The 22023-nt window shown below is 36.5% G+C and overlaps 1 protein-coding gene and 1 long non-coding RNA gene across 3 annotated transcripts in view; one reads left to right on the top strand and one right to left on the bottom strand.

Annotated features, from left to right (window-relative positions):
• HELLS (helicase, lymphoid specific) overlaps nt 1-6946 on the top strand; it is a 37440-nt gene extending 30494 nt beyond the window's left edge. For both annotated transcript variants that reach the window (XM_043476184.1, XM_043476185.1), the window contains 3 exons: nt 1851-1947; nt 2029-2105; nt 6404-6946. In XM_043476184.1, coding sequence (XP_043332119.1) covers nt 1851-1947; nt 2029-2105; nt 6404-6498 — 269 coding nt within the window. In that variant the 3' untranslated portion in view covers nt 6499-6946. The remainder of the gene's footprint in view (nt 1-1850; nt 1948-2028; nt 2106-6403) is intronic.
• A 3075-nt stretch (nt 6947-10021) lies between these two features.
• LOC122446451 lies at nt 10022-16615 on the bottom strand. Its single transcript, XR_006270875.1, has 3 exons — nt 16558-16615; nt 10527-10653; nt 10022-10074 (listed from the first exon to the last, which is right to left on the bottom strand). It is a non-coding gene; the product is annotated as an uncharacterized LOC122446451 (long non-coding RNA).
• Nucleotides 16616-22023: the final 5408 nt, after the last annotated feature.

Genomic DNA, 22023 nt, shown 5'->3' with positions numbered 1-22023 from the left:
GAAGGAAATCCAAAAAAGAGGGGATATATGAATACATACAGCTGATTCACCGCGCTGTACAGCAAAAACTAACACAGCATTGTAAAGCAACTATACTCCAATTTAAAAAAGAAGATTAAAGGTATATTGAAGTAGTGCTACCATAAAAGTACTGACTTTGTTGAGCCCCCACTATTTAAAAAAATATTTGGTTCCAGTATACCCTTTTCATAGTTTCATAATACAATATTAAAACACAGCATTTTTTATCTAGAAAAGATTCTGAGAAATAGGGAAAGTGATGTGGGTGAGGCATTGGCATTTTATGTTCTGTTCCCTGAGAGTCCTTGGAGTTCTGCTTTTGTTTATTCGATATAAAATTCTGTTTGGGCAAATGACTTGATGGCTGCCTTACAAAAAATTGAAAATCATCTTTTGTACATTTTGAAGTGTAGAGAAATCATAATAATGTTGAATTTCACTAACAATTTATGCTGCTTTTCTACTCAAAAAAACTTTCTCCAGTGTATTTGATTTTGAGAGAAATAATGGATTAGGTTTTAGACATCTTTAATTTGACTTGATGGAGCATTCAGATTGTAGTTAGAATTTCCGTTGAAGAAAAAAGGTTCTTGGTCCAAGTAAGATTTTGTGCAGATTAAAGTTTTTTCACCTATGCTGCTTTTAGGGATTTGAATGATGAAATACATTATATTTTGTTTATTGAATTTGGTTTAAATTGTTTATTGAATTTGGTTTAAATTGGTGCTGTGTGCTTAGTTGCTCAGTTGTGTCCGATTTTTTGTGACCCCATGGACTGTAGCCCGCTAGGCTCCTCTGTTCATGGGGATTCTTCAGGCAAGAAAACTGGATTGGGTTCCCACGCCCTCCTCCAGGGGACCTTCCCAACCAAGGGATCGTGCCCACGTCTCCCTCATTGCAGGTGATTTCTTTACCAACTGAGCCACCAGGGAAGCCCAAGTGGGTAGCCTATCCCTTCTGAGGGGAACTCCCAACCCAGGAATCAAACCGGGGTCTCCTGCATTGCAGGTGGATTCTTTACCAGCTGAGCTACCAGGGGATTTTAAATTAGGTACAGTCTTTATAGTTTTATTTTCCCAAGTTTTATTTTTAGTTATTTTAGAGATTAATTTCAGAGAACAAGTTGAAAATAATTTTTTAAATGCTGGCAATATTTTATTGAGGTGTAATACACATACAGTAAAATTCCAAGCTAAGTATATGGCTTGATGCCTCTAACAAGTTATACTCAAATAATTGTCATCCATATCAAGGTAACATTTCTGTTTTCCAAGAAAGTTTCCGTTTCCAGTATTTCCCAGACTCTTGCTCCTTACTAGAAGGCAGTCACTATTCCAGTTTTTGTCACATGGGTTAGTTTTTCCTTTAACTTCACACCTGGATTCATTTGTACATACATATTATTCTTTAGCCTAGCTACTTATATTTGACGTATTTTGAGATTCATTTCTGTTGTTGTGTTAGAAGTTTGTGATTTTTTTTTTAATTGCGAAATAATTCATCCATTCTTTCGTTGATTGATGTTTGGTTTACAGATTTTGGTTCTTACGAATAAGGTCTTCTTGTTACAAGTATTAATGGACATATGTATTTATTTGTCCTTTGTCTTAGGGTGGGTATATGTTTACCTATAGAACACTACCAGACTTTTCCCAAGTGGACATACCATTTTACTCCCACCTGCAAAGTATGAGAACTGCAGTTGCTTTTCTTTTTTACCAACACTGGGTTTGTCTGTCCTTTTTATTTAATGTAGGGTATTCTGATTGGTTTGTTTTGGTTTTAAAAGCAATTTTGAATGTTTTTAATTTTTTGTAAATTTTTTCCAGATCATTTCAAAGGTGGTCGATCTGGATTAAATCAATCTAAGAACTTTTTAGACCCTAAGGAATTAATGGAATTATTAAAATCAAGAGATTATGAAAGGTAAGATTGTTTTTACTTTAGAAAAATATAATTCATAGTTTTGATTTATCCTATAGACCTGAGTATTTTGTTTTCTTATAGGGAAGTAAAAGGATCAAGAGAGAAAGTCATTAGTGATAAAGATCTGGAGTTGCTGTTAGATCGAAGTGATCTTCTTGGTAAGTATCTCTTATGGTTTTACTTACTATTTTTACGGAAACTTTGAAACATATGCATAAGTAGAGAGAAGTATAATATACCCCTGTGTACAACTCATTCTGCCCTAATAGTTTACAACATTTAGCCAATTTTGTTTCATTGCCATTTTCTTCAATCAGAATGTTAAATTCATGCCATAGCCACTTTTAGGCATCATTTATTGAGAAGAACGTGTTTTTAAATATCATCACTATGTCATTATTACATTTGAGAGAGTTGACCCTAAAACTTTAATAGCAGCTAACACCCAGTTCATATCCAAATTTTTCCACTTGGCCCAGTCTTTTTACAGTTTGAATCAGGATCCAAATTCCATTGTTCTTGCTATCTTCTTTCTTCTGTATCACTTTCCTCCTCACTTTTGTCATTCCATGCTGTTGATTTGTTGGAGAAACGGGGTTATTTGTCCAGTGAAACGACCTGCATTCCAGAATTGGCCAACTTCTCCCTACCATTGTTCTTTGACTTGTTCCTCAATCTACTTATTTTCTGTGAAGTGGTAAATAGCTGTGAAAATAGCTCTACTGGCTTAATAAGATCCAAGTTCTGTATTCTAGGAATACCAGTGCTTTGTTCTCATTTTAAATCATATAAAGAGATGTATCATGTCTGGGTTTCTTATTTTTAGTTAGCTAAGTTTAAGATTAATCAGCTGATTCAGGCTGATCTTCATTTACTATTCTGTTCTATTTAACCTGACTTTTTTTTAGCATTTATTTATTGTGGTTTAGAACCATTATTTTTTTGAGCATTACAAAATGCTGATTTTCTTATTCTGTCATTCCTTTATTAGCTGGAATTTGTCTATTATAACTTTCCCATATAAATTATTTGGTTACTCTGAGATACAATCTGTATAAGCAAGATAGGGCTTCCTTAGTAAGTCAGTTGGTAAAGAATCTGCCTGTAGTGCAGGAGACCCAGATTTGATCCCTGGGTCAGGAAGATCCCCTGGAGAAGGAAATGGCAGCCCACTCTAGTAATCTTGCCTGGAAAATCCTATGGAGGAGCCTGGTGGGCTATAGTCCACGGGTCTGCAAGATAAATTGCTGCTTTTATGTATAAATTGTAAGAATAATGAGTTGATGCCTACAAATGGTGATCATAAGTTATTTTGAATACAAATAAATATTTAAAACTCATCCTTTCCTACTCATTCTGTAACATGGATATCTATGCTCTTGATTATTTACGTATATTGTATATCCAGAGTGGAAATAAATAATGGTATCTTTTCCTAATTGTGTTCAGCACTGTTACATTAGTAGCTTGCTGTTGGTGATGGCAGGCATAGAAACGGGAAAAAGATAAACTACAGCCCTTTTTGGGGAATAGGAGTCTTTTGTTAAACACCAGCACATCACTGAGTATAGCATCATGATATCTTCAACTTAGTTTCAAATAGCTCTTCTAAAATTTGTCATCTTACTGAGTTGAGAGAATTCTTTATATATTCTGGACACAAATCCTTTATCAGATGTATGTTTTGCAAATATTTTCTCCCAGTCTGTGGTTTATCTTTGTACTTCCTTTGTGTCTCTTAAAGAGCAGAAGGAAAAATTTTGATGAAGTTACATTTATCCTTTTATTGTTATTACTCACAATTTTGGTGTTGTATCTAATCTTTGCCTAGCAAAGTTGTGATTTTTTTTTTCTCTTCTTTTTAACTAAAAAAAATTTTTTGGCCACACCACATGGCATGTGGGATCTAGTTTCCTGACTGGGGACTAAACCACACCCCTTGCACTGGTAGCGTGGAATTTTAACCACTGGACCACTAGGGAAGTCTGATGTTTTAAGAGTTTTATAGGCTCATATTTGAGTTAATTTTTGTGTAGGGTATAAGGTAAGGGTCTTGATTCAGTTTTTTGCTTGTTGTCCAATTGTCTCAGCACAGTTTACTGAAGATTATTCTTTCCCTTTTGAATTGCCTTGGCACCCTTGTTGGAAATCTGTTGGTCATATATTTTCTATACTCTCAGTTCTCTCCTATTCCTATTAATCTGTTTGTTAATCCTGTGCCAGTACTGCACTGTCTTGATTATTGTTTTATGGTGAGTTTTGAAATTGTGAAGAGTGAATCCTCCAATTTTGTTCTTCTTTCTCAAGTTGGTTTTAGCTGTTCTGAGTTCTTTGCATGTTTATGTGAATTTTAATTTTCATATTGTACAGGAAGAATATGAGATAAAGATATACCATTATGGCCAAATCTTAAATATATTATCAAATAAACAGCAGCAGCATAGAAAGCATAAAAGGGTAGGGTAACATCTGAAAATATTAATTGACATTAACTGAATAAAAAAGAACTAGATTCTGAAAACCCACTTGACATACCATCATAATCAACCTCATAATTCTTAAATATGACAAAGAAAATGTTCTTAATCTGAAAAAATGCATTCATTTAGTAAATTACTATGAAAATCAAGAACAGTTGAGTGTAACAGCTGTCATTCCCACTGTACATTATAAAACATAATGCAATATACAGGAAATCCTTAACTAATGCTATAAGATAATAAAAATAGGAATAATTAGTTTCATTATACTGCTTTTGCAGGTGGTATAATTATATCCATAGAAAATCTGAGGGAATGTAAAAGTTAGAATTCATAAAGTTTGCTATAAATTAATAGTATGTGTATTAGCAGTAATTATTTAGAAAATTAGATGTTTACAACAGCTACTAAACTGTAACATATCTAGAATTAAATATAATAATTTCTTTAAGACCTTTATAGAGAAGCTATGAAACATCCAAGGACAATAAGAGGACTGAATACATGACAAATTTAACTGTATTCATGGATACGATTAACTTGTATTCCTTACATTAATCTTCTAGTTAAAATCCAAAATATTATGGTTCTTTTAAGAGCTTTGACAGGCTGTTTTTAAAATTAATATGGAATGGTAAAGGACCAAGAGCCAAGACAATTTTGAAGAACAACAAAATACTTTATATCGGGTACTAAGATTCAATTTAAAAATCATAATAATTAAGACTGTTGATTTAACATATAAGATAAATTGACTACTGATATGGCAAATCCAGAAAGTCATCCAAACTTCTATGGAAAGATTAATAGGTGATAAATGTCATTTCAAACCAGAGAGGGGAAATTCCTATTATTCCTTGCAGATACTGCAGCTGGGTTCCAGAGCACTGAAATAAGCAAATCACACATTAAAAAAATTTTTTTTCAGTGCTTATAAAAGTTATGTTTATACTATAAAGTAGTCTGTGTGAAATAAATGTGAAATAACATTGTCTAAAAAAAACAATATACATACTTTAAAAATACTTTATTGCTAAAAAATGCTAACCATTATCTGAGCCTTCAGCAAGTCACAATCTTTTTGGTGGAGGGTTTAAAATATTGTGAGAATTAACCAAAATTCAAGACAGACATGAAGTGAGCAAAAAAATGATTCCGATATATTTGCTCAACATAGGGTTGCAACAAACCTTCAATTTGTAAAAAATGTAATATCTGCAAAGCACGGTAAAGCATGGTTTGCCAGTTTGTATCAACAGTGGTAAATCTCATCATATTCAAGAATAAATTCTAGATAAATTAAGTCATCAAAACTTTAAAAGCAAAACATTTAATTTAAAAAATAGGGAAATATCTGTAGGGTTTTAGGATAGGAAAAGAATACTTAAATAGGATACAGAACTCTCAAACTAAATGAACAGATTAATAGATTTTATTAAAGAGTTCTGTAAAAACAATACCATATACAGGTAAATGACAAACCACAAATACCTGCAGTACATAGTACACAGGAAATGATTATCATATATAAATAAATATCAACAAGAAAACTGAACAGTTACCAGGAGTGAAAGAAACAACCATTGAACGTAAAGAGATGCTTCAGTCTCCCTAGAAATCCGAGAATGCAGATTAAAACCAGAAGTAGCTATCATATTGACAAAAATATAAAAGATTTCAAATTAGCTGTGGGAGTATAAAGATATATTATCATGGTGTTTTGCGTTCCTGCTTTTAAACTAACCATAATTGGGCTTTAAAAAAATTATATGTATATATATATATGAGAATATAATTCACATTGGTGGTGTTTATTGCTAGGTATATCTTAAATTCAGCAGAAGTGATTTTGATTAGCAAACTGGTGTTTCAGTTTGTTCCCTGGAGGCCAGTTCTCGTTTTAATAAGAGGAAATTTCTTTGTAAGTTCTTACACTTTTTTTTTTTTAAATACCTGTTTATATATTTTTCTCTTAGATCAAATGAATGCCTCAGGACCAGTTAAAGAGAAGATGGGGATTTTCAAGATACTAGAAAATTCTGAAGATTCTAGTTCTGAATGTTTGTTTTAAAAGAATGTCTTCAAAAAATTCTTGTTCACATCTAGTGATCTGTATTGGTGTTAAAATCTACATTTTTCACTCTACTTTGATTATATCAGTTTACATAATATAACTGTACCATGCATAATTTTTGAACCTTATTAAGAGCAAATACATATATTAAGAGTAAATTTAGATTTTCAGTTAATTTTTCAGGTTCGGTAGTACTCTTGGGTACAGGCTGATGTGTACTTAACCACTGCCAGATTTATACAGTCTTCCTGTGGAAGTTTAATGTTTTTCCCCCACCCTCCTTTTTAGCAGTACAGTTCATGGGTTGTTGGTACTTCAGTTATGGAGTAGATTTTGGATGGGGGAAAGACTGGGATGATACTGTCCATTGTTTAAATAAGAAACGGTTTGATTTTTAGGGTCTATTTCTATAAAATGGTTTGCCAAATAAATATTTGTTATAAGATGATCTCATCAGATTATTTTTTCAGATAAATAATGGCTCAGGTGAAATAACGTCAAAAGTCTTGACTGCCATTTCGATTTATCAGTACTTTACACATATGTCATATATATAAAGATTTCCACTGGACACTGGGTCAATGCAGAGACGGCTTTGGAAGAAATTGCAGGTTCTTGACAAAGAAATTGGTTCTAGAAATTGGAAGTGGCAGGGTACCATGCAAAACAGGAACAGAAAAAGAGAGAAGAGACCCTGAAAATTATAACAGGGAGGGCTTAAAATAAGACTTAGGAATATAAGTAACACATGATCCATAACAGAGGAGCATAGAGGCCAAGTTGGGAATCATTTAGGCCCTAAATGAAACTGAAGAAGAGAAATACTTAATGCTGCCTGAAGCACACATTTCTGTGTAGGTTGTTACTCTTGGTGCCATGTATATTCCAATGTAGATCAGATTCTCTTTGCTTTAGGGCAATGGAAGCTAGGTAGGACTCAGAAGAAAAACTGTTTTGAGAGACTATTCAGCCAAAGTAAAGAACAGACAACAGTGGATTTTCTTTAAAGTGGGAATGTTCACCAGTCTCTGACAAACTATCATCATAACCTTGGTTGGTTGCTTCTTACTCCATTGTCTTACATTCATCTCAAATGATTATTTCATTTGAGTTTATCTCTGTCCTCATATTTCTGATACTTCCTCCCTCTGGTCTTGCTCCCTTGTCCTCACAGAAAATAAAAACAATCAGAAAAGAACTTCTAAAAGTTGCCACCATTGCATCTGTAAACCTACCAGCACCTGTGCCCATGTATCCTTTCCCTTCATGGGTGTAGTCTGTTCTAGCTAGAGCCAACAGAAACGCCCCATTTCTTGTTTTACAGCAAACTCCTTGAAAAGTCTATATTCACTGTTGACTTGTTTCACTTCCATTTTTTTTTCCTGAATCCATTCCGTTCAGATTTTTTGTCTCCAGTGACCTCTGAGTCATTTTGAGTCCGACCTCAAAGATCATTTACTTGATCTTTCAGAAGCATTTCATATAGATGTTTAATTTCCACTAACCAGTTTCTGTAGTTTCCAAGTTTTTAGCAGACACATTTGTCTGGTTCTTCCTACTTCTCTGGCTCTTTCTCAGTCTCCTTTGCTATTTATTTGACTCATTAGAATCTCTGGAGAGAACTTGGGACTCCCTTGATGGCTTGTTGCTTTAAATCCCAACTATGTATTAAATGGGTTTCCCTGGTGGGCCTGCAATGTGGGAGACCTGGTCTCAACCCCTGGGTTGAGAATATCTCCTGGAGGAGGGCATGGCAACCCCCTCCAGTATTCTTGCCTGGAGCATCACCATATACAGGAGCGGGCTACAGTCCATGAGATCATAACGAGTTGAACACAACTAAGTGACTAAGCACAGCACATGTATTAAATACCAACTTTGTAGTGGTGACTCAGATTTATATCTCCAGCCAGAATCTTTCTCCTGAACTCACTTCCAACTGCCTACTTCACATTTTTACTTGGTTGCCTGATAAACTATCCCAATCTGAACGTCATGAACTTGTTATCCAGCCTCTTAAGAATATTACCATTCATGTGGTTATTTTTCAGCTTCTGAAACCGTGTGTTATCTCTCGTGTTCTCTATCTTGAGATTTTAATGACTTTAATAATTTTACTGTTACTTTAGTTTCCAGATTTTAGTTTATGGGGCAAGGGTAACAGATGTATTCATTCTATGATATTGAAACATGTTCCCTGCTTCATCTGTATGAAAAGGTATTCTCAAACCAGGACTTGTCTTCCGTCACTTGGTCAAATTGCCATGAAAAATAGTTCATTAGCTTTATTATTCAGTGAGTCATTCTGTATTATGAGACAGATCCTGAATGTATTGGGAGGTATAGTGAAAGTGGTCACTTGAACATTTCCAGGCAAACATGTTTGATGGGATTTTTCAGTAATGTTTTAGCAATTTGATTTGTTTAGTCTTAGAACTTTGAAGTAATACATTATGAAAAGCCTGAAATGCAATAATATTTATATTTAAAACATTAAATAAGTGCTTTTAGTTTTAAATTCTATACTCTTTATTTCAAAACTGAGTTTTGGTTTTGAGCTTTTTAACTTAATGCTACTTAAGTTTTTATGATTCTGTTTGCTGTATTAGTACATCTTCACAAATAACATACTATGTATTAATACTTTACCATCAATTGTGGCTATAAAAATCAAGCCCAAGGAATCCTATTTATGAGTAAAGTTAAAGATATCTTTTTGGTCTTTATTTCTTTGGAATCACTGTTATCACTGGTTTATAATTGCTACATTCAGAGAAGAGGTAACTTAAAATCTAGGGAAACTTGTCTCTTACATACATTTTACATCCCTAGTTTAGGTAATGATTTTAATTCTAAATGGATTTGATTAAAAGATAAATTTTTAAAGTGAATTATAAAAACAAATTTTTACTTTTTCTCAGAATTTTCAAATGAAAAGATGCCAATTATTGGAGAAATGCAAATCAAAAGTACAATGAGGTACCACCTCACACCAGTCAGAATGACCATCATTAGAAAGTCTACAAATAAATGCTGGAGAGGATATGGAGAAAAGGGAACCCTGTTACACTACTGGTAGGAATGTAAGTTGGGGCAGCCACTTTGGAAAACAGTATGGTGTTTCCTCAGAAAACTAAAAATAGAATTACCATATGATCCAGTAATGCTGGACATGATATACCCAGACAAAACTCTCATTCCCCAAAAAGATAACATACACCTCTGCATTCATAGCAGCACTATTCACAATAGCCAAGACATGGGAACAACCTAAATGTCCATGAACAGATGAATGGATAAAGAAGATGTGGTATATACACACAATGGACTACTACTCAGCCATAAAAAAGAACAAAATAATGCCATTTGTAGCAACATGGATGACCTACGGATTACCATATTAAGTGAAATAAATCAGAGAAAAAAATATAATATCACTTTTATGTAGAATCTAAAATATGACACAGGGAATTCGCTGGCAGTCCAGTGGTGAGAACTCTGCACTCTCACTGCAGGGGCCATGGGTTCAATTCCTGGTTAGGGAACAAAGATCCTGCAAACTGTGTGGTGCAGCTGAAAAAAAAAAAAAAGGCAAATGAATCTATCTATGAATCAGAAACAGACTCAAGGACATAGAGGACAGACTTGTGGTTGCCAAGGGGGAAGGGATTGGAAGAGGGACAGACTGGGAGGTTGGGTTAGCAGATGTAAGTTAATATGCATGGAATGGATAAAACAGCAAGGTCCTACTGTATAGCACAGAGAACTATATTCAATATCCTATGATTAAACCATAATGGAAAAGTAAAAAGAACAGTGTGTGTATATATATATATATATATATATATATGTATGTATGTATGTATGTATGTACACACATATATATAACTGAATCACTTTGCTGTATTGCAGAAATTAACACAACACTGTAAATCAACTATATGTCAATAAAAAAATTTAAAAACAGCTGTACACACTGCTACATTTAAAATTAATCAACAAGGAAAAGAAAACATAGTCCTCACCCCTTGTATGATGTAGATCTGTGGTCCTGATTTCTCCCAGGTGACATTTTTCTCCCTGCCCAAGGCAGTGACTTTGAACCAAGGACGTGACTTTGCCCAAGGACTGACAGTGAACTTCTTCACTTCCCTACATTGGAGGATGGAGCTCTTTTAATCCTTTATTAATAGAATGAAGCAATCTTGTAGACACCTAGGTGTTATGTAGTTGTTTCAAAACTTAATGCCCCATTTTGAGGCTATAATTCTGTCCTGTCCTTGGGCTTCGGAGAAGGCAATGGCACCCCACTCCAGTACTCTTGCCTGGAAAATCCCGTGGATGGAGGAGCCTGGTAGGCTGCAGTCCATGGGGTCGCTGAGTCGGACACGACTGAGCAACTTCACTTTCACTTTTCACTTTCATGCACTTGAGAAGGAAATGGCAACCCACTCTAGTGTTCTTACTTGGAGAATGCCAGGGATGGGGGAGCCTGGTGGGCTCCCATCTATGGGGTCGCACAGAGCCGGACACGACTGAAGCGACTCAGCAGCAGCAGCAGCAGCAGTCCTTGGGCTTACAGGCCAAGTCTGTATTCCACTCTTTATCTTTTGGGTTCTGGAACCTGCATATTTGTCTATCTTTCCTTCTAGTTTGTATAAAAGTATTTTCATAATATTTTATGCAGCATGTATATGTGCCGGAGCCTGCCGGCAAACGAACTGGTCAAGAACGCAATCACCAGAGTACCTAGGAAAAAGAAGACTCAGAAAGAGAAAGATGGGGTTGAGAGGGACGGAGTCCGCTTGCGTCTGACTCCGCCAACTTTATTGAAGAATACCATGCCTATATATACGCTAACAGGAGTTACTAAGAATAGATCGAGGGTTTGCATACGTGCAGAGCTACAGATGTTTTAAATTCCCACACTCAAGATCAGTAAAGCATTAATTACCCTAGCGCCCAACATGATTAAGATCATTAGAACATTAGATGGAAAACAGGCTTCATCAATAGAACATTAGATGGAAAACAGGTTTCAGGCATGATGAGCTTATCAGCACCAGAAAAACAGGCAAAAAGGTCACCAGTGTGTTTTTTCCCTGAAGGAGACAAATGCCAGTCTATACTTTAACAAGAAGGGGTGGCAGGACAAAGAGAGACCTTTTGATCTCTCTTAGAGCCGTAAGGGGCCTGTACATTCAGGCCGGCTCCCTGCATATATGTGTTTATATTACAGTTGATGGGTAGGTATTCACATCAGTTCTGTCTACCATATTTCTTTGGATTTGACATTCTTATTTTCTGATTGTTGAAGTTGGTTGTCAGTCACTCAGTTGTGTCCGACTCTTTGCAACCCCATGGACTATACCCGCTAGGCTCCTCTATTCATGGAATTCTCCAGGCAAGAATACTGGAGTGGGTTGCCATTCCTGTCTCCAGGGGATCTTCCCAACCCAGGGATCGAACCTGGTCTCCTACAATGCAGGCACATTCTTTACCATCTGAGCTACCAGGGAAGCCCTGAAGTTGGTTAGTGAGTTTATTTCTTTTCTTGCTTATAATTCAGTGATTACATGCAAAACTAAACAATTTATATACTGATAAATATCGGGCATTTATTGAGATTCATTTGCAAATAGTTGGGATTTTAGTTTTAGAATCTTTTCACACATAATTATTTAGAAGGTATTTTAAAATATTTTGAACAGTACTATCAACTGGTGGGTAGATTTAAAAAATTTTTTTGGTTAAATTTAAAAAAATGAATTCTGACTTCATTGCATCGTGATCAGTGGATGTTGCCTGAATAACAATTTTGCTTTTGGTGGTCAATTAACATATTCTTTGTGGCCTAGTAAGTGGTTAATTTTTGAGAGTTCTACTCTCAGCTTTGTCCTGGAGCTGATGCGAGGTCAACTACATCAAATGCTATCAAGTTTGGCTTTGCTGCTCCATTCTTTAATGAGGAGGTTGACTCTGCCCTATAAATTCTGCCTAACTATCCCCATTCTACTTGCATCACATATAATTTCCCATCAGCCAAAGAAAACCACTGGGACAAGCCCAGAATCACAGGGTGCGGGGGAGTGGGAACTTTACATTGCAAAGGAGTGGGAACAGGGACAGCTGAGGCATTTAAGAAAACTACCATTGAGAATTATTTCTTACTCTCAAATGCAAGACCAGTTGGAGATAGTTGAAATTGTTTTTGGAAGCCTTGTGATATTTAGTTGGCTCTGCCCAGTCTTCAAAGCTTAGTTCAAATATCAACTTTTCCATTAATTTTTCTTTATTCTCATAACAGGGTATTTTTATCCCTTTCAGATTTCTACAGATCCTTCTACCATTTTTAGGACACTCATTATTCAGTATGTTACAACTCTCTGAGAATATGCATTTTATTCTTGACTAGAGAATAATGTCCTGATGACCTTTTTTTTTTTTTCCTGAAAATTTTCCTTAATTCCTAGTTCAGACCCTGGTGTATGCAGTAATTGTCCAATAAATATTTACTGAATAAACACAAGAATGAACAAATGGAAGAAAGTTTAAGTAAACCTTCAGAGAGGGTTTTTGGACCTAAGAAAATCCCTTAAATCCTGTAAGATATCCTTGTATGTTCTATTTATTATTATTTTTTATTCTTACAAGGAAAATGCTCAATTTCCAGTAATATTAATTTAAACTTGATCTTATTCGAAGTGTTTCCTTAAAGAGAAACAGACGCAAGTCACACCCAGACTCCAAGCGACAATTTATTTCTCCTAAAGAGGTATAATATCATATTGTATATAAATGTATATGATATTTGAATTATGAAACTAATCTCACAGTAAACTAGGTAGATTTCTGAAATTGAAGGGTTTTCAATTGTCTGTAAAGATAATCTTAAAGTCTTTTAAAGTCTGTTGTTTGCAAAAAGTCAATTTCATCACTCAAGAATGCCTACTTCTATGAAGTTCTAGAAGAGCTAAAACTAATGGATAGAGCTAAAAACCAGAGCAGTGGTTTCTTCCGAGGATAGGCATTACCTGGAAAGGGGGTGAGGGAAATTTTCAGGGGAATGGAATTATCCTGTATCTTGATAGTGTGTGGTTGCTCAGGTGCTGGTGTTTATCAAAACTGACTACACTCAGCTTTTTATCAGAAGGGCCCCAGTGTCCCCAAATGAGCAAGATGTTAAAGGGACCATTTTCAAAAGGATAGGCATTTCAGGAACCTGAAAATCAACCTTTTCTTAGACCCACTCTGATTTATGCCAGCCATGTCTTTATACGTGCCCTTTCAACAACACATAGATGGGCTTTCTGCTTTGCATTATGACTACAATATTTAGTCTTGATAAAGATGATTTCTGATGACAAATAATGTAATATTTAAGACTGGTAAGTACATGTGCAAAACTCTTCAGTCTTTAAAAATCAAACCATTCTTTCCAAATAAATTTTCTCCTGCTTCTTTCTAAACTAATACATGCTCTGTGTTGACAGGGTCAAAATATCAGATCCTTATAAAAAAGAAAAAAAAGGAAAAGAAAAATCACTTATAATTTCACCACCCGGTTAAAAATTGGGGGAGACAATTCATTCCCACATTTTTCTTTGTGAACATATACATGTTTGCATGTTTTCTTTAAAATGGAAGTTCTCTGTATGTGTTTTTCAACATGACTTTTATACATACTGAACATTTTGCAGCCAAGACGCTTGCCGACTGAGCGACAGAGTAGGAAAGGAGTGAAGCCAGACTAAGGACTGCTGGGAAGGGACAAGGACACAGGACTGGCCCTTAGGCATCTCTCCATCACTCTGCCTCCCCTTGTCACGTCTGCCTCTGCAGAGGGGTCTGTGCCTCCAGGGATGGGCACCCATGGTTCTGACTGTCAGAGGAGGAAAATGCAAACTTTCTTTCATGGAATCCTGGCTGCACTGACCACAGGAGGCAAAAAGGAGCACATGCGTAGAGGGGATCCACTTGTCCACAGTGAGTTTGTAACCAGCTCTGAAATACTTATACCCTTTGTCAGGGAGATATGAGTCACGTGCTGTTATGGTCACCCGAAGGGTGATGTTTGTTTGTTTTCATCAGCAAATTGCTATCCTACTTCAGAAAAATTTTTTGGCACAAGCCAGCTTGTAGACCAAAAAAAAAGCTATAGTGACATCTAATGGTACTGCTGGGCTTCCCTGGTGCCTCAGATCATAAAGCATCCACCTGCAATGCAATGATAATGTTAGCTACCATGTGTCTATAGGGCTACCGTGTACCACGCACTGTTTCAAGAACTTTACCTACACTAAACCTTTCAGTATAAATTGTTCAAGGCCATCTGTTAGGGATAACTCCCTGTCAATCCAGTATACCTTTTTTCCTTTAAAAATGAAATCTTATAAAAAAAAAAAAAGCTTATCAAATAACAGCAGAACTATTCTCTAAAAACTGCTTTTATTCTTATGTATTTTAGGGAAAGATAATATAGGTTGGTGCCATCTTCTGCCAGATGTCTATTGTTATCAACTACTTCCTGGGTTTTTTCCTACTTTGTTCTCTGTAAATATGTCCTTAATTCTTTTTGCTTTAAAATAGATTGCCTATAGAGGGAGAAGGAGAGGGTGGGACGAATCGGAAGAAGAACACTGACATATATACACTACCGTTGTTAAAACAGATAGCTAGTGGTAAGCTGCTATGCAGCACAGGGAGCTAAGTTCAGTGTTCTGTGATGACCTAAAGGGGTGGGGTTGCGGGAGGGAGGTTGAAAGGGAGGGAGACTTAAGAGGGAGGGGATACATGTATACATGGCGATTCATATTGTTGTATAGCAAAAATTAACACAACACTGTAAAGCAATTATTTTCCAATAAAAAATAAAAATAAACTGCCTTGAAACTTGCATGACCTGTTAACTCTGTGTTCAGACCTCCAGCTCAGGTGACTCTCTGCACCCACTGTCCCCTCTCAGCCCTATAAGCCTGCCTGGGATTACTGTGCCTGCAAGGATCTCATTTGGCCTGGGCTGGGCTTGGACAAGACTTCCCTGATGGACAAGGACCCCTGAATAGCTCCACTGGTCAGTGTGGCTTCTAAAGGGTCCCTCAGCCCTTTTGTTTTTCACTTGACAATGAACGGGAAAATTTTTACTTAGTGACTCCTTTCTCTCCAAAGAATATAAACATTCTGCCACAGACTTAGTCTTATCATGTTTCAATTGAGAAGGAACTTCAGTTGGGAGTCAGCTAACCCAAGGATTTCCTGTTATTGATAGTAGTGTAATACAAACTTGTTTTTTATTTTATAACCATCTTATTTCCTAAACAAATCCTTCTTTGATGCAAGTAAGTACCATGAAATAGAAAGAGAAGCCCTCAAAGTGCAAGCTGGAGGACGAATGCAGAATTTAACCCTGAAATTTGTATTAATACTAAAAATGGTTATACATTGCAGTATACAAAAGACCACAAGGTGGCATCATTTCCCAGATTAAAACTGACCTTCCCGGTTCTAAATACTTCAGTTTTTCTACTTTACTGGGTGAGATTTCAATTTTATTTATTTTGTTTTGCCGGTTAAAAAATGGAAAGAGCAATAATTCAGTAACTCCTGTATCTGTAACAGCAAGGGAAATTTCCAAGTTATTTCATCATATTTTAAAGCAAAATCTACTTTTTCTAATTATAAAATAACAATTTCAGAAAAATTGGAAAATATAGAAGCACACATATTTATGTTTCAGGATAATATGGTATATAAAACCTAGTAAATTGCTTTTTCAGGTAATAATATGATACACAATTTATATCTGTAAATATTTCCCAAGAATATTATTGAGTACATACTCAATTAGTTTACAGTATTCATGGATCTTTATTATTTTAAAAAAATTGTTTCTTGTTAGGATAAATATTGGATATATAAGGATGTTTCGTGTATAGGTGTTTGTAAATCTCTGATTTGCTTCTTAGGATACATTTCTATAAGTCTGAAAGTGTGAACATTTTCTAGGCTTTTGCTAAATATTGTCTAGGAATGATTTGCTTGTTTTTACCCATTTACCTGGTCTTTTCCAATGGTGCAGTGGTGAAGAATCCGCCTACCAATGCAAAAGATGCCAGAGATGTGGGTTTGATCTCTGGGTTGTGAAGATCCCCTAGAGAAGGAAATGGCAATCCACTCCAGTATTCTTCCCTGGAAAATCCCATGGAAAGAGAGGAGCCTGGCAGGCTACAGTCCTTAGTCCTGAGGGCTGCAAAAGAGTCAGACAGGACTTAATTAAACAGCAATCCATTATCTAGTACCGTGTGTGTGTGTGCGTGTGTGTGCCTGCATGTATTAATTTATTTAATTAATCTTGTTAAATCTGCAGTTGTAAATATTTGTAAGTCTTTTAATGCATATAGTCTAGGAATGATTTGTATATACATCTATATATCTATACCACCACAGAAGATATTAAGAAAAGGTGGCAAGAATACACAGAAGAACTGTACAAAAAAGATCTTCACGACCCACATGATCACGATGGTGTGATCACTCACCTAGAGCCAGACATCCTGGAATGTGAAGTTAAGTGGGCCTTAGAAAGCATCACTATGAACAAAGCTAGTGGAGGTGATGGAATTCCAGTTGAGCTATTTCAAATCCTGAAAGATGATGCTGTGAAAGTGCTACACTCAATATGCCAGCAAATTTGGAAAACTCAGCAGTGGCCACAGGACTGGAAAAGGTCAGTTTTCATTCCAATCCCAAAGAAAGGCAATGCCAAAGAATGCTCAAACTACTGCACAATTGCACTCATCTCACATGCTAGTAAAGTAATGCTCAAAATTCTCCAAGCCAGGCTTCAGCAATACGTGAACCGGGAACTTCCAGAGGTTGAAGCTGGTTTTAGAAAAGGCAGAGGAACCAGAGATCAAATTGCCAACATCCGCTGGATCATTGAAAAAGCAAGAGAATTCCAGAAAAACATCTATTTCTGCTTTATTGACTATGCCAAAGCCTTTGACTGTGTGGATCACAGTAAACTGGAAAATTCTGAAAGAGATGGAAATACCAGACCACCTGATCTGCCTCTTGAGAAACCTGTATGCAGGTCAGGAAGCAACAGTTAGAACTTGACATGGAACAACAGACTGGTTCCAAATAGGAAAAGGAGCACCTCAAGGCTGTATATTGTCACTCTGCTTATTTAACTTATATGCAGAGTACATCATGAGAAACGCTGGGCTGGAAGAAGCACAAGCTGGAATCAAGATTTCCGGGAGAAATATCAATAGCCTCAGATATGCAGATGACATCACCCTTATGGCAGAGTGTGAAGAGGAACTAAAAAGCCTCTTGATGAAAGTGAAAGAGGAGAGTGAAAAAGTTGGCTTAAAGCTCAACAACTAATTACATGACATCTGGTCCCATCACTTCATGCAAAATAGGTGGGGAAACAGTGTCAGATTTTATGTTTTTGGGTTCCAAAATCACTGCAGATGGTGATTGCAGCCATGAAATTAAAAGATGCTTACTCCTTGGAAGGAAAGTGATGACCAACCTAGACAGCATATTAAAAAGCAGAGACAGAAGTCTGTTCTGTATTTCTGTGTCTCTTTTTCTGTTTTGCATATAGGGTTATCGTTATCACCTTTCTAAATTCCATATATATGTGTTAGTATGCTGTAATGTTCTTTATCTTTCTGGCTTACTTCACTCTGTATAATGGGCTCCAGCTTCATCCATCTCATTAGGACTGGTTCAAATGAATTCTTTTTAATGGCTGAGTAATATTCCATGGTGTATATGTACCACAGCTTCCTTATCCATTCATCTGCTGATGGGCATCTAGGTTGCTTCCATGTCCTGGCTATTATAAACAGTGCTGCGATGAACATTGGGGTGCACGTGTCTCTTTCAGATCTGGTTTCCTCAGTGTGTATGCCCAGAAGTGGGATTGCTGAACTTTGTGGGAGAATGTGAGGGTGGGATATTTCAAAAGAACAGCATGTATACTATCTATGGTGAAACAGATCACCAGCCCAGGTGGGATGCATGAGACAGTGCTCCGGCCTGGTGCACTGGGAAGACCCAGAGGAATCGGGTGGAGAGGGAGGTGGGAGGGGGGATCGGGATTGGGAATACATGTAAATCCATGGCTGATTCATATCAATGTATGACAAAACCCACTGGAAAAAAATAATAATAAAAAAAATAAATAAATAAAAAAAAAAGCAGAGACATTACTTTGTCAACAAAGATCCATCCAGTCAAGGCTATGGTTTTTCCAGTGGTCAGGTATGGATGTGAGAGTTGGACTGTGAAGAAAGCTGAGCACTGAAGAATTGATGCTTTTGAACTGTGATGTTGGAGAAGACTCTCAGAGTCCCTAGGACTGCAAGGAGATCCAACCAGTCCATCCTAAAGGAGATCAGTCCTGGCTATTCATTGGAAGGACTTATGCTGAAGCTGAAACTCCAGTACTTTGGCCATGTCATGCGAAGAGTTGACTCACTGGAAAAGACCCTGATGCTGGGAGGGATTGGGGGCAGGAGGAGAAGGGGACGACAGAGTATGAGATGGCTGGATGGCATCACCGACTCAATGGACATGGGTTTGAGTAAACTCCGGGAGTTGGTGATGGACAGAGAGGCCTGGCATGCTGCGATTCATGGGGTCGCAAAGAGTCGGACACGACTCAGCAACTGAACTGAACTGATACAACCACAAAATTAAAATAGCACTTACCTACTTTTATTAAGTAGGGTGCATATGTAATCATTTATCCATTCATTTTTTATCTATTAATTTAGTTCGTGTGTGGTTGAGAGAGAGAGAGAGAGTGTGTGTGTGTGTGTGTGTGTGTGTGTTAGTTGCTCAGTCATGTGACTCTTTCAATCCCATGGACTGTAGCCTCCAGGTTTCTTTGTCCATGGAATTCTCCAGGTGATAATACTGTAGTGTGTGTGTGTGTGTGTGTGTGTGTGCATTTTCTTGACATGTCAATGTGTTTCTTACTGAAAGTGATAGGAAAAAAAATGTTTTAAACCCCAAACATGTGGATACTGAGCACCAAAATTGCTACCAGAGCTCTGTTATACATTGTTCCTCTGTTCAGGGACCCTAGAGAACAAGAAGTCTTCCAGTTTCATTTTATTGATAAGGAAACTAGGGCCACAGAGGAAAGCAATTTTCCCAAAGATCAGGGCAGAAGCCAGACCCAACAAAACAAAAAGGCAGCCTACTAAGTTGGAGAAAATATCTGCAAATTATATATGTTAAGTGGTTAATATTAAAAATATATAAATATTTAATTTATATTATATAAGCATTATATATATTAATATTTAATTTAATATATAAATAGCAAATATGTATGTTTCTATCATACAACTCGACAGCAAAAAAACCCAAACAATGCAATTAAAAGTGGGCAGAGGATCTGAAGAAACATTTTTCCAAAGAAGACATACAGATGACCAACAGACACATGGAAAGATGTTTTATATCACTAATCATCAAGGAAATGCAAATCAAAACCATGAGGTATTACTTCACACACCTGTTAGAATGGCTATGATCAGAAAGTCAACAGTAACAGGCACTGATGAGGATGTGGAGAAAAGGGAACCCTGGTGCATTACTGGTGGGAATGTAAATTGGTGCAGCCATTAAGGAAAACAGTATGGAGGTTCCTCAAAAATTTAAAAACAGAACTACCTCACAATCTAGCAATTACACTTCTGGGTATTTATCTTCAGAAAATGAATTCACTAACTTGCAAAAATAGATGCATGACCATGTTTGCTGCAGCCTGAATTATAATGGCCAAGATACAGAAAAAACCTAAGGGTCCATTGAAGGATGATTGGATAAAGAAAATGTAGTCTACGCATGCAATGGATTACAATTTGGCCATAATAAAGATTGAAATCTTGGCATTAGCAACAACAAGGATGAAACTTGAGGGTATGATGCTAAGTTAAATAGGTCAGAGAAAGACAAATACTATATAATGTCGTTGACATGTGAAATTAAAAAAAACCCAACAACCCCCAAAAAACTAAGATCCTAGATACAGAGAACAGACTGGTGGTTATCGGAGGTGGGGGTTTAGAGAGAGCAAAATGTGAGGAGTCAAATGGTATAAACTTCAAGTTAAGAAAGAAAGAAGTCATGGAGATGTACTTACTGTACAGCACGTTGACTATACTTAGTAATACTGTACTGCATATCTGAAAGCTGCTGAGAGTAAGTCTTAAAATTTTTCATCGTGAGGAAAGAAATTCTGTAACCATATATAAGGATGGATGTCAACTAGACTTATTGTGGTGAGCATTCTGCAATATATACAAATATCAAATTGTTATATTATACACAAGAAACTAATATGTTGTATGTCAATTATGCTTAAAAATATGCAGCCTGCCCCGCATCAGGCTCTTACTCACCAGGAGGCAATGTTCCTCTGCCCTGATTATCTCAAGGTCCGGTACCGGGTGACCAGGGGCAGTATACCTATGCCCTGGAGCCTGCTGAAATTATTCAAACAGTTAAATCTTAAACTTACTAATCCTACCTATTCTGCCTCACCCATTCCTTCCCACGAAAACCAGGATAAAGGCTTCTGCCCATGCTTTCCCTTGTCTTGTTTCAGCTGTGAGCAGCAACTTCTTCCTTCATGACAGTCAGTTCTGTGCCTGTGTGTATTACCATACCTGATGAAAACAAATCCCAGATGTATTTTAACATAAGTAGTTTTTACAAAAAAATTCAGATTTTCTACATATAAACTCATCCCTTTGGTGAACATGGAAATTTTTATCTCTTCATTTTCAGTATTCTTGTCTGTTTTCTCTATTTTTTTTTCCTTCCATATCTCACTCACTAAGACCACTACTTAATGTTGAATAGAAGCAATGAGAGCTTGCCTTGTTGTTCATAGAGTGGGGAAATGTTTCCATGTTTCACCCACAGAGACAGTGCTAACTCAAAGACTCTATTGAGGTACTTTATCAACAGAGGAACTTTCCCTCTATTCCAGTTTATCTGCAGGGTTTTTCCATAATTAATGGGAAATTGTTTTCTTCCAAATTTCCCCAAACCTATTGAGATGAATTTTTTGTTTTGTCTTTTTTACTTAGTTAACAAAAGTGGATTTAAATTTTGTATTTTTTAAGGTGAACTTGCATTCCTGTTGCTAAACGCCACTTGGTCATGACATTATGCTTGTTGCTGGATCAATATATTTTAAGACAACATGAGCACGACAGTGACTGGTGTGTGATTATTTTTCTGAGTAATGTCTTTGCTGGGTTTGGTGCCAGGATAATAATCGGTTTCCACAAGACATCAGGAAATTTTCTTCCTTCATTGTCAATTTGATAGAATTCATGAAGAAGCCATCTGAACTCAAATCTAATTTCATGGGGTTAGTTTTGATTATAAAATCAATTTCTCTGACCAATGTGACTTTTTTGATTTTTCTATTTGATCCCGTGTCATTTGTGTGAAGTTTGATACTCTGGACATACTGGGGCC

The sequence above is a fragment of the Cervus canadensis genome, chromosome 8 (assembly GCF_019320065.1).
Source record: "Cervus canadensis isolate Bull #8, Minnesota chromosome 8, ASM1932006v1, whole genome shotgun sequence".
In the NCBI taxonomy this organism is placed as follows: domain Eukaryota; kingdom Metazoa; phylum Chordata; class Mammalia; order Artiodactyla; family Cervidae; genus Cervus; species Cervus canadensis.
Note: the sequence above shows the minus strand (reverse complement) of the source record. Positions and strands in the feature narration are given on the sequence as shown.